The 12,428-nt window shown below is 42.7% G+C and overlaps 1 protein-coding gene across 1 annotated transcript in view; it reads left to right on the forward strand.

The window, feature by feature from the left end:
• The window catches only part of LOC311118125 (fibronectin type III domain-containing protein 1-like), a gene marked incomplete at both ends in the record, with an annotated part of 33,006 nt that extends 20,795 nt beyond the window's left edge, over positions 1 to 12,211 (forward strand). Inside the window, 3 exons of the mRNA XM_084192997.1 lie at positions 1,381 to 1,527; positions 7,110 to 7,346; positions 12,099 to 12,211. Coding sequence (XP_084049123.1) covers positions 1,381 to 1,527; positions 7,110 to 7,346; positions 12,099 to 12,211 — 497 coding nt within the window. The remainder of the gene's footprint in view (positions 1 to 1,380; positions 1,528 to 7,109; positions 7,347 to 12,098) is intronic.
• Between the last annotated feature and the right edge of the window lie 217 nt (positions 12,212 to 12,428).

Here is a 12,428-nt window from a genome sequence, read left to right on the forward strand (position 1 = left end):
AAAAAGTAAGAATAAAACAACAACAAAAAAGTGTTGAGAAAAAAAAGAGCAGAAGTAAAAAATAAAGTGACAGTAGGGAGGCTATATATACAATAGAATAAAGTGACAGTAGGGAGGCTATATATACAGGGGGGTACCGTTGCATAGTCAATGTGCGGGGGCACCGGCTAGTTGAGGTAGTTGAGGTAATATGTACATGTGGGTAGAGTTAAAGTGACTATGCATAAATACTTAACAGAGTAGCAGCAGCGTAAAAAGGATGGGGTGGGGGGGCAGTGCAAATAGTCCGGGTAGCCATGATTAGCTGTTCAGGAGTCTTATGGCTTGGGGGTAGAAGCTGTTGAGAAGTCTTTTGGACCTAGACTTGGCACTCCGGTACCGCTTGCCGTGCGGTAGCAGAGAGAACAGTCTATGACTAGGGTGACTGGAGTCTTTGACAATTTTGAGGGCCTTCCTCTGACACCGCCTGGTATAGAGGTCCTGGATGGCAGGGAGCTTTGCCCCAGTGATGTACTGGGCCGTACGCACTACCCTCTGTAGTGCCTTGCGGTCAGAGGCCAAGCAGTTGCCATACCAGGCGGTGATGCAACCAGTCAGGATGCTCTCGATGGTGCAGCTGTATAATTTTTTGAGGATCTGAGGACCCATGCCAAATCTTTTTAGTCTCCTGAGGGGGAATAGGCTTTGTCGTGCCCTCTTCACGACTGTCTTGGTGTGTTTGGACCATGATAGTTCGTTGGTGATGTGGACACCAAGGAACTTGAAGCTCTCAACCTGTTCCACTACAGCCCCGTCGATGAGAATGGGGGCGTGCTCAGTCCTCTTTGCATTACCAGTTATGGTATACTGGTAATGCATGGTCATTCATGGTTTTAGTGAATGGGGGAACTGTGATTTATGTTGTGTTTGGTAAGCATACGCCATGATGTTATAGTTTGATTAGTGCCATGAGAAAAATATTGCTTGTATATGCACTGCTTGACAAATTGCATCACAATATTTTCATAGTGTTTCCCTGCAAGGCTGTGTGTGAGGCACATGATGGTGTCATGCAGAGGTCCGTTGGCACTCCACTGGCCAGAACTACTGGTGCTGCTGGAAGTAACTAATTGATTTCACTGACTTAATCCGTACACATTTGTTAGGCTCAGAACCATGAACATTACAGTAATCTACTGTGAAACGGGCATGATGTTCAAAAGCCGGTGCATCAAGGTCATTTCCAATGATATCACACTCATTTCAAGAGCTATTGCATGCTTATTACATGCCAATTACAAAGGCCTAGTGCTACATAGCAAAATGTCACACAGACTAAATTCAATGGTATTTGGATTTAGTTTGATGGTCATGCCTTCACTTCTCCCTTTTTTCTTCTAGATGAGTTGTTGTGGCAGACCACCCTGCCCCCCACGCTGCCCCCCACCACCGCCACGACAGACCCCCCCAACCCTGAACCAGACACCAGGCCCTTCAACAATAGCCCCTCCAATGAGTTCGACCTCACCGGGAAGAAACGCTTCACAGGTAGGCTACGGTATGGAGAAAAGTGATAACTGTAGTATGTGCAATGTGTGTGAGCAGGGAGTGTGCGTGTGTGTGTGTATTCTTGTGTGTGTGTGTGTGTGTGTGTTTGTGTGTGTGGGTGGGTGTATGTGTGTGAGCTTGCTTGCATGTATGCGTGCCTGATCGCGTGCGTGCACCTCACATGCACGTGGGTGTGTGCTTGTAAGTGTGTTTGAGCTGTTTTGTGTTTGAGTTTGACAAACTATCTTTCTTGATGAAAGATACCACTTGCAGTTATTTCAGCATCACCGTCTAAGAGCTTAACCTTGTCATCTGTGGATTTAGACTTTACTGTTTAGAGCTTAACCCTGTCATCACACAGGTCTGGCTTTATACTGCATTACCATTATCTATATGATGGATCTCAGTTTAAACTGAGCTTAACCTCTTCAAGCATATAGTATATCTCACTTATTGTAAATGAGTGATCATCCTGTCTTTCTGCAGTGTTCTCAGTAGTGAGTGATTACATTTGTTTTTGTGGGTTAAGATTCTGTGAAGTCCCTCTAAATGCCAAAGAGAAAGGCAGTTTTTCGTAACATAAATAATGTTGATCCAGGCATCCAGCTGAAACACGTGTGTGTTTTTGTGTTTGATTGAGTGAACATGCTCCCATTTTAACCCTCCCGTTGTCCTAGGGTCAAAATGACCCGCCACTGTGTTGAACCAACTTTATTTAATTTTTATATTTTTTGGATCATTTGTGAGAAGGAGGCAGTGATACTTTCTTTAAAGTCTCACTGCCTCCTTCTCACAAATGATACCAAAAATATAAAAATTAAATAAAGTTGGTTCAACACAGTGGCGGGTCATTTTGACCCTAGGACAACGGGAGGGTTAAGTGTGTGTGTGTGTGCTTGTGTGCAACACGTGTGTCTCAGCCCTATAAATAATTATAGTCTATTTGGTGTGTGTTCTGTTTTCTTTCACATGGGAGAAATTAACTCTGTCTCTCTATCTTGGCTCATTCAGTTGCACATCTTAAATACATTCACAGTGCTTGACTAGCTCATATATTTACATGATTACCCCTGGGCCAACGAAAACACTTTTAGGTGAGTGAGTGCCATCATTGCATTGGTCTGGCAGAACCATCAGAGGAGTTGTATCTTCTATTAGCTAACAGATGATAACCTGAAATGACCTCTAATGTTGTTTCACCCCTCTGTGACCCTCTCCTGCAGAGATTGAGGGTCAATCATGGTCCTGGAGAGCTGTCCGCATTGTTTACTGGGTTTTGTTCCAGCCCAATACTAACACAGCTGATGAAACTAATCCAGGTCCCTAGATTGAAGAGCATGATTAGTGTTAGTGCTGGGCTGGAGCAAAGGCACACTAGGGTTGCCAAACTTACCTTCTCTGGTCAACTTACCTGGTCATGCCTTGGGTGTACATAATACATGGGACTGGGTCTGTGTGTAAAGTGTCACTATGACAGGTCAGAGATTTGGAGACAACGGAGTCAGTTGAGAATGTTGTTCCTAGAACAAATGGTCGCACTGTAGGCCTTTGTACTTCCCAATGCCACTCGACAGTTCAGGGTCCACATGACATTGGTCTGAGTGGACTGCCCTGACAGGACGGGGGTGACCGATAACATAGAAAGCTGTGATGTCAGCCGAGGTCAGTGAGTGTTCTGAAAGGCGGGCTGAACTGCCTGATTAAGCCTTGGTTTCAATTCTCCTCATTAGGAAATGCGAGATTTGGGTTTTGGAGGTGTGCTTTGATGTGGTTGTCCCTTGCGTGTGTGTTCGAACCTGGGAAGCGTTTGTACTTTCATTCTTTCATTCTAACAGTACACTGTTACAGTCACTCACTGTTCTAGATAACTTGAAACAGTCTAACCAGGTCTTGTGTCTGAAAGTAGCCTAGACTAGCTAGCAAGCTAGCCAACTTCTTTCACCAGTTAGCTTCAGTCAGCTGGTGTACGACGGTGGCAAAGTTGGTTTGACTTTTGATAGCCTATCTGTGGGGCTAGTTAGGGATCATCAATAAATTATACAATGTAAATGGAACAATATTTTCATTTTGCACACCTTTTAGTTGTCTCATTAAATGCTTTCAAAATGTGTATATGCATTTCTACAATTTACAGTTGCTTTGAGGTTTTTAGGCCATTGACATTTGGAGCTATTGACATGAAAAAATATTTTCCCATGTACATTGTGTAATTTACTGATGGTCCCTAACTAGCCCCATAGGGATTTCGAATGTCAAACCAAATTGACCATGGGCATTACGATCAGGTCGCATGTAGCTGTGCTCCGATTTGATGATTACTTGGGTGCTGCCAGCTGTGGGCATGTGGGCAGGATTGAAATAAACCCAACCCAAGGAAAGCTATTACGGTACCCTTCATTCCGTGACATGCCATTTTTTCCAAAATATCTCGCAAATCTCTGTTTTGGACGAGACTGACACTATGACCAAAATTACCCTATTTGCACTTTGTAGTCAATTTTGAAACTAGAACAAATGTTTCTGACTCATATCAATGCCACATAGGCCGTTTTCAAAAGGAGAAGTTGCTTACTACGTTCAGTTGCTTTTGAAGCATCCTGCTGTCTCTTTACTGCTCCAATGTGCTTGCTTTGGCCTCGTCTGTCTCTTCCTGTCTGCTCCATCCACATCCACTCCTATGGCTTATTGCCTACCCCTGAGTTAGGCAGTACCACCAATTGGAACACAATTGGTTCCAATTGTTTGGTTGGTGCACGATGCTTGCAACACCAGAGCCATTTATACTGAATATGCTGTAGGCTTATGTGTTGACAGCTTTGGATGAAAGTCTGCTAAATTACCATATTTTTACAATGTTATTACAACATTGGCCCCTGAACCAGGTCATATAATCCAGTCAAACGGTTTCTGTGACGATCCTGTGAGCCGAGGCCGGCAGACGCACAGCAAACACATCTGAAGCTCATTACATCCATGAAACAAATCCTAAGACAGAATGAAATAGAATAAGAATAACAGTGAAATAAATAAATAATATGAAACCCGCTGATATCAGCAGTGAGAGAAGAGGTCCCTGACGGCCAGACAAGGAGACATCCTCTCACATATTTATGAGTTTAATATATCAGATCCAACACAGCAGCCAGCTTTCTGACACATCCACCATTCCTCTATCTGGAGGGGGTTTGACCATGCTAACTTAATTGACCAATCGTGTCAGTCAACTGTACTGGCGCCAGCCAAAGGCCTTTGAGTTCCTCTTCACAGGCAGACACATATGTTATCTGAAGACTCATATAGAGCTTATGATGTAAGTCAATGGAGCATTTCAAAAAGGAAGAAGAGTATAAAGTTATCCCTTCCCTTATGTTCGATTCGGCTTACACCGTTTATGTTCTGGGTCAATTTCATAAATATATGATTTTAACCTCTCAATGTATTTTCCAGTAGCTGAGAATGTCGTCTTTCATATGCTTTCCCCCCTGAGTTGATAGACCCAACTGTTAAAAATGTAGAGCCAAATGTTTGACTACTGTACCAAATTCGTAAATCAATCAAATTACTACATTTTCTGACATTTCTGACATTTTTTGCTAGAATTCAGATCACTGTCCCTCGGCCTCTGAACATCACAGGGAAAACATACTTATATCCTTGTGATCATCATGGATAGATATTTACTGCACAGAAGACCAACGACAAAGGTCAAGGTCAAAGTCAAATTGTCATGAAGGGGTAGTGTTTACATTTACGTCATTTAGCAGACGCTCTTATCCAGAGCGACTTACATGAGCAATTAGGGTTAAGTGCCTTGCTCAAGGGCACAGACAGATTTTTCACCTAGTCGGCTCGGGGATTAGAACCAGCAACCTTTCGGTTACTGGCACAATGCTCTTAACCACTAAGCTACCAGCCTCTCAGCATCATAGGGAAATTATATGTACACTTCTATCTACAGTATGTTATCAGCATGGTTGCACAATTCCTGTCCAGAAATCAGCTTGTTTCTAGGACAAACTATTCGAAAGTTATATACATCAAGGTCAAGGTCAAATTGCGGGTTTAAATTGACCCAGAACATTATGGATGTCACTATTCCGGTACCGGGTCAATTTTTTTGGTTTTCTTTTAAATTACATGTTTTGCAAGTTTCAGACCCATACTTACTGTAGGTAAGTAGATGAAGGGTCATTGTGGGAAAATTATGTGAAATAGTATTTTAGTGATTTCAAACTCTGTTTTCCGGAACATAAAGGAAAGGGTTAAAAGCACTCCATCTGCTTCCTCAGAATGTAGTAGATCAAAAGATAGATATAGAAAGACTATAGAAGACACATGTTCAGATCTCAAAAGTAAGATACCATGTGGAAACAGACACATGTATACATCTAGAAAAGCACATAAAAAGACAGACACATCTGTGTCCAGATGTGTAGCTATAAGAACATTATGAGATGTCGGTGAAAAGTTCTCAACTCTATGCTATAAAAAAACAAAAAAGGAGAGTAGAAGCCTTTGAGGACAGTAACACTTGTAGCCCTGTTGGCCTGTGTCTGTTGGCTACAGTTGCCTGTCCCAAGTTGTGTGGTGGGGTGGGACTGAGTCCAGCCAAATTCCCATTCCCATCGGCAGCCCAATCAGACTGAGAATTCTGGGAGTTCTGGAAGTGTTCACAGCTGTGTATGGATCCAACTGGCACTAGCTCCCACAAACACAGAGACGACAGAAATACAGACAAACACAGACAGAAAATCACCCGACGAGGAAGAAAGATGGGACCAGGGGTCTCACACGACCTCTGACTTCTCCTGAACTCCTGACAAACAGAGGGACTCCTAATAGACTGAGTTATAAACTGAATAGATTGTAATATGATACTTTATTGTCCACCAGCAGATGTTACAACATTGCCTTCTTGTATTAGAGCCTCTATGCAGTCTTTTTAATTAAATCATTTTAAATCATCACTGTATGTCTAAATCATCATTTCATAAAAATAACTCCAAATGTATTTTTTATCATTTATTTCCCTGAGCGTCCTTTTGCCATTGAAATGCTCAGGCTGATCGTGTGGGCGTGTCGATGCAAATTTAAAGACAGTATATTTACATACACAGCCCTGATTGCGGATAGGGTCGTCTAGACTCTAGAGCCTACCCTGCCTAACACTTCAAAGTAGTAGGATACATAAGCAAATAAAAGATGACTGGTCATTGGTCAGAATAATCAGATCAGATTGTGATGTCATGATCTGGGCTAAAAACTCCATCCCACCTGAACAGATTGAAATTCCAGGCATTTTCTTCAAACAACTCTTACACAAAAACGGCATTATCATAATTTTCACAATTTCAGAGTGTTATTTCAACCTCATAGTGTGGAAATATCATGAAAAAAAAACAGGAAAATAATGTATTTAACCGCACTGCCTCTTTAACATAATTATTTTAGTGTTTAATGTAGACCAATGAAAACCATAGTGCTCTCCCACTATGGTTGGTGCGTAAAACCAACGAAAATGTAATATAATTGATCAACCATCTTGCTGCTTTCCCATCCCTCCTTGCCATCCCTCCCTCCAGCTCCGTACGTGAACTTCATCCAGAAGGATCCGGGCGCTCCGTGCTCGCTGACGGAGGCTCTGGAATACCTACAGGTGGACGTCCTGGAAAACCTGTTCAAGAAAGACAGCCTGGCTACCAATCAGAAACAGCCGCCCAAGAACAAGCCCTACAACATCACGGTGGTCGCCATGGAAGGCTGTCATTCATTCGTCATCCTGGACTGGGCCATCCCACTGAAGGATGACATGGTGTCAGGTGAGTGGACCACAATGTCACGCAGGGTGACTAGCAAGCTTGGCCACATAGCGGGGTGTACTGTAGATAAAATGTGAGATGTGTGAAAAGTATTCTGTCAGTGCTTCAAGCAGTTAGTGTGCACTTATACTGCATTTATTCTGATTTTTCTTTCAGTAATTGGTATTTTGACCAATCAGATCAGCTCTGAAAAAGATCTGATGGGAAAATATCTGATGTGATTGATCAAAAGACAACTTAGTGGAAAAAATATCAGTAATTGGATGCCTGTGAAAATGCAGCCTATGTCTGACTTCAACTTTTCTTTCCTGACCCATTTCTTATACTTTTCAAAGGATCATAGCAGGTCAGCAGACATAATCTAACTGGTTGTTGATGTACTAGTCAGCTGCTAGTTATAATTTTAGGGAGTCACCCGACCCCCAATGTTTTAGACATCAATAACTGAGTTTTGAGTACTGTAAAGCTATATTTGACCCCTCCCCAGCCCCAGCCCATGGGGTCTATGACAGGGAGATTCATATCTAGAGGGAGATCGAGGGATCCAGTGTATAGTGAGTGTGACTTGTGGACAGTGCTTCAGTCAGAGACAGGGGTTCAGTCATCCAGAGAGAAGCTGTGTGTTGTCTTTGGCTGGCCAACAGAAGTTCCTTGTCCTGGTGTGGGCTGGGCCATTCTCTGATGTCTAAACCATATAGTATCGCAGACCCGCACCACTTTCTCTCTCTGTCAATCTCTCTTCCCCAGTATTTCGATATCACAGTCTGTGCAGTCTCTCTCTCTCTCTCTCTCTCTCTCTCTCTCTCTCTCTCTCTCTCTCTCTCTCTCTCTCTCTCTCTCTCTCTCTCTCTCTCTCTCTCTCTCTCTCTCTCTCTCTCTCTCTCTCTCTCTCTCTCTCACTCTCCTGCATCTTATTCTCTCTCCATCTCTCCATTTTCCCACCCCCCTAACACTTGCTTTCCCATTTCCCTCTTTTTCTCTCATGTGATTTTCCAGATATGTTGCCATTTGTGATACTTATCCCCCTCTCCTCTTCTCTTGTCTGTGATTCATGTTGGTTGGTGTCATTTCCTATTTAGCATAATCACTGCGCTATTTGTTAGCATATTCTGCAGATGTCCATCCCATATGAAAAAAAATACATTTCAATATACTGTATTTAAAATCTTTGCTAAAATGCATGCAATGTCTTAAAATGTATTCTAGAGATACATTTGCTCAAATGCATGTACTGAAATGTCTGACAACATTCCAGAAATGCATGACTATGACATCTAGTCTACAGGGTGGCAAAAGTGGTTCCTAATTAGGCTTCTTAAATTACTCTTTACGTATTGATCAATGGAGATAATTTTTGGGGCCACCAAGCCAAAACTTTGTCAGTGATATACGTAATTTAAATTGTGATGGTCAATAAAACAAATCTGTTTGATTTCACCTAATTTTAACATTCTGTCATAAAGAGCACATCTTCAACTTTATAAAAAACTAGTTTTCCCCTCTTTAATAAAAAGTAAGTGACTAGTAACTCTTTTCAGCTTAGTTAAATAATGAAAAAAACCGGGCACTAGGCAAAAAAGTAATAAATTGTTGTTTATTGTCGTTGTTATCGATTTGAACAAACTATACCTTGTACAATGCTCCATAATATGTCAACGTGTAGGTATGGGCTTTGCACTTCCAATGAGTTGTGTTATATGGCTCTACAGTGTTTGGTTAGTGGTGTTATGGTGTGTTCGTAACCAAGTGGGAAGTGGGAATTTATCACATCTGTGAAAAATCCACTTGAACGGTAATTACTAGTTAAATCGGCTATGAATCCCCTTGTGACAGGGGGAATAGAAGCTTGTTGTGTGCAACAGGGAGGGGCAATTGAATGTAAGATTTAAAATAAAATCTAAATTGTTTAAACATTGCTAGCCTATCTATCTATGGGTAACAGGGTTGACGTGTTATGCTCAACCCACTCAGTTTTTCACCACAAAATGCCAAAAAGAGTAGAACCAGCTCACCTACGGTTTTCCTACTTACAAAGCATGTAGAGGTCTGTAATTTTTATCATAGGTACACTTCAACTGTGAGAGACTGAATCTAAAAATCCAGAAAATCACATTGTATGATTTTTAAGTAATTCATTTGCATTGTATTGCATGACATAAGTATTTGATCACCTACCAACCAGTAAGAATTCCGGCTCTCACAGACCTGTTCGTTTTTCTTTAAGAAGCCCTCCTGTTCTCCACTCATTACCTGTATTAACTGCACCTGTTTGAACTCGTTACCTGTATAAAAGACACCTGTCCACACACTCAATCAAACAGAATCCAACCTCTCCACAATGGCCAAGACCAGAGAGCTGTGTAAGGACATCAGGGATGAAAATTGTAGACCTGCACAAGGCTGGGATGGGCTACAGGACAATAGGCAAGCAGCTTGGTGAGAAGGCAACAACTGTTGGTGCAATTATTAGGAAATGGAAGAAGTTCAAGATGACGGTCAATCACCCTCGGTCTGGGGCTCCATGCAAGATCTCACCTCGTGGGGCATCAATGATCATGAGGAAGGTGAGGGATCAGCCCAGAACTACACGGCAGGACTTGGTCAATGACCTGAAGAGAGCTGGGACCCCAGTCTCAAAGAAAACCATTAGTAACACACTACGCCGTCATGGATTAAAATCCTGCAGCACACGCAAGGTCCCCCTGCTCAAGCCAGCGCATGTCCAGGCTCGTCTGAAGTTTGCCAATGACCATCTGGATGATCCAGAGGAGGAATGGGAGAAGGTCATGTGGTCTGATGAGACAAAAATAGAGCTTTTTGGTCTAAACTCCACTCGCCATGTTTGGAGGAAGAAGAAGGATGAGTACAACCCCAAGAACACCATCCCAACCGTGAAGCATGGAGGTGGAAACATCATTCTTTGGGGATGCTTTTCTGCAAAGGGGACAGGACGACTGCACCGTATTGAGGGGAGGATGGATGGGGCCATGTATCGCAAGATCTTGGCCAACAACCTCCTTCCCTGAGTAAGAGCATTGAAGATGGGTCGTGGCTGGGTCTTCCAGCATGACAACGACCCGAAACACACAGCCAGGGCAACTAAGGAGTGGCTCCGTAAGAAGCATCTCAAGGTCCTGGAGTGGCCTAGCCAGTCTCCAGACCTGAACCCAAACGAAAATCTTTGGAGGGAGCTGAAAGTCCGTATTGCCCAGCGACAGCCCCGAAACCTGAAGGATCTGGAGAAGGTCTGTATAGAGGAGTGGGCCAAAATCCCTGCTGCAGTGTGTGCAAACCTGGTCAAGACCTACAGGAAACTTATGATCTCTGTAATTGCAAACAAAGGTTTCTGTACCAAATATTAAGTTCTGCTTTTCTGATGTATCAAATACTTATGTCATGCAATAAATGCAAATTAATTACTTAAAAATCATACAATGTGATTTTCTGGATTTTTGTTTTAGATTCCGTCTCTCACAGTTGAAGTGTACCTATGATAAAAATTACAGATCTCTACATGCTTTGTAAGTAGGAAAACCTGCAAAATCGGCAGTGTATCAAATACTTGTTCTCCCCACTGTAGTTTCACCATATTAAAACGAGAGTTCAGTTCACGTAACAGGGTTGACCTTAGTAAAATGAGGGACAGACGTCTGAAGTCGGTGCCGCCAATCTACCAACTTCTGTCTGTAGTGTCCGAACAGTTTGGACTACACACTAATATTACCCTTTACAGAGGGGAGACTCTCACGGACACGTACTGTACATGTCTGTTGTTTTGCTCTAGGACGCCCACAAGCTTTACAATACTCAATACTGAAGGTAGCCCGGTACCAGTAAAAAAAAATTAATGGAAGTATATATGGAAGTAGTTTAGTGCCCCAAAAATGTTTTACAATTACACATTATTTGGCCAATTTATCCTAAAAACTGTATCTAATATATATTTTTATTTAAAAACAATTCCTGTATGGGCTGAGTTGTCAGAAAGATTAGCAAAGGAAAGAGGAAAGAAAGAGCAGGTGAGAGGCAGCAGAGGTGAGAGAGAATGAAAGAGTGAGGAGAAGGAGAAGTGAGTGGCAGGCTGCAATAGTGCTTCTGTTTTCACACTTCTGATTACAAAATATAGTGAGAGAGAGAAATGAAAGAGAGGGAGAGCAAGAGGGAACCACACAATCAGAGAGAAAGAGTGGTGTCTGTGGTAGTGGTTCCCTCCTCCTCCTTCTCCCCTCCACCTTGAGCCAGCTGTGTTGGCCAGGCTCCAGCAAAAATATGAACACATATGAGCTAGATGTGGCGGGGAGCGCCGTACTCGTAGAGTTTCCACTGGCTGAGTAGCATGATCTGAGCATTCCATGACCTCAGGACTCACGTACTGGCCTGTGGTTTTATGGAGGATTACCCTTCTGTGTGTGTGTGTGAGAGGAGAGGCAAAACAAGAGGTGAGAAACAGAGAAACAGATTGGCTCGGTATGTATAGTTGTTGGCAGATCCACAATGTGATTTACCGCGGCTGTTTCTAGTTTAAAACCACTGATACCTCAAATGAGTTAGGATCGTTCTTCTGCCTCCAATCACTCTCCTCTCAAATGAAATATTTCCTCTCTAACATCAGACCACCCTTACTTTTGGCTACCCATCAAAACCAACATGGCTACATTTTTTTCTCCTTCTCAAACTTCAAAATGGATCAATGCTCTCTAACCTCTGGTGACCTTTGGCCCCTGACCCGTGCCCTGTGTGTGAGCCCTGCAGGCTACATGGTCCACAGCGCCTCATACGATGACGTCCTCAACAACAGGTGGTCCTCCAGCGCATCCAGCGGCTCACACCTGGCTATAGAAAACCTCAAGCCTAACTCCAGGTGAGAATATACTCTCTGTGTGTGTGAGAGTGTTTAATGTCTTACACAATGGGCTGGTTATACAAACAAAGGATTTGCGAGATGTTACGGCTCATAGATTCTTTACCCATGTGTGTGCAGTCTGTGGAGGTGTTTGGCTGCGTATTTGTGTCTGTGTGTAAGTATTTATAACTATAAATCAAATCAAATTGTATTTATCACATGCGCCGAATACAGCTTGT

Source organism: Coregonus lavaretus (assembly GCF_964263955.1).
Source record: "Coregonus lavaretus genome assembly, contig: HAP1_SCAFFOLD_5400, whole genome shotgun sequence".
Lineage (NCBI taxonomy): Eukaryota > Metazoa > Chordata > Actinopteri > Salmoniformes > Salmonidae > Coregonus > Coregonus lavaretus.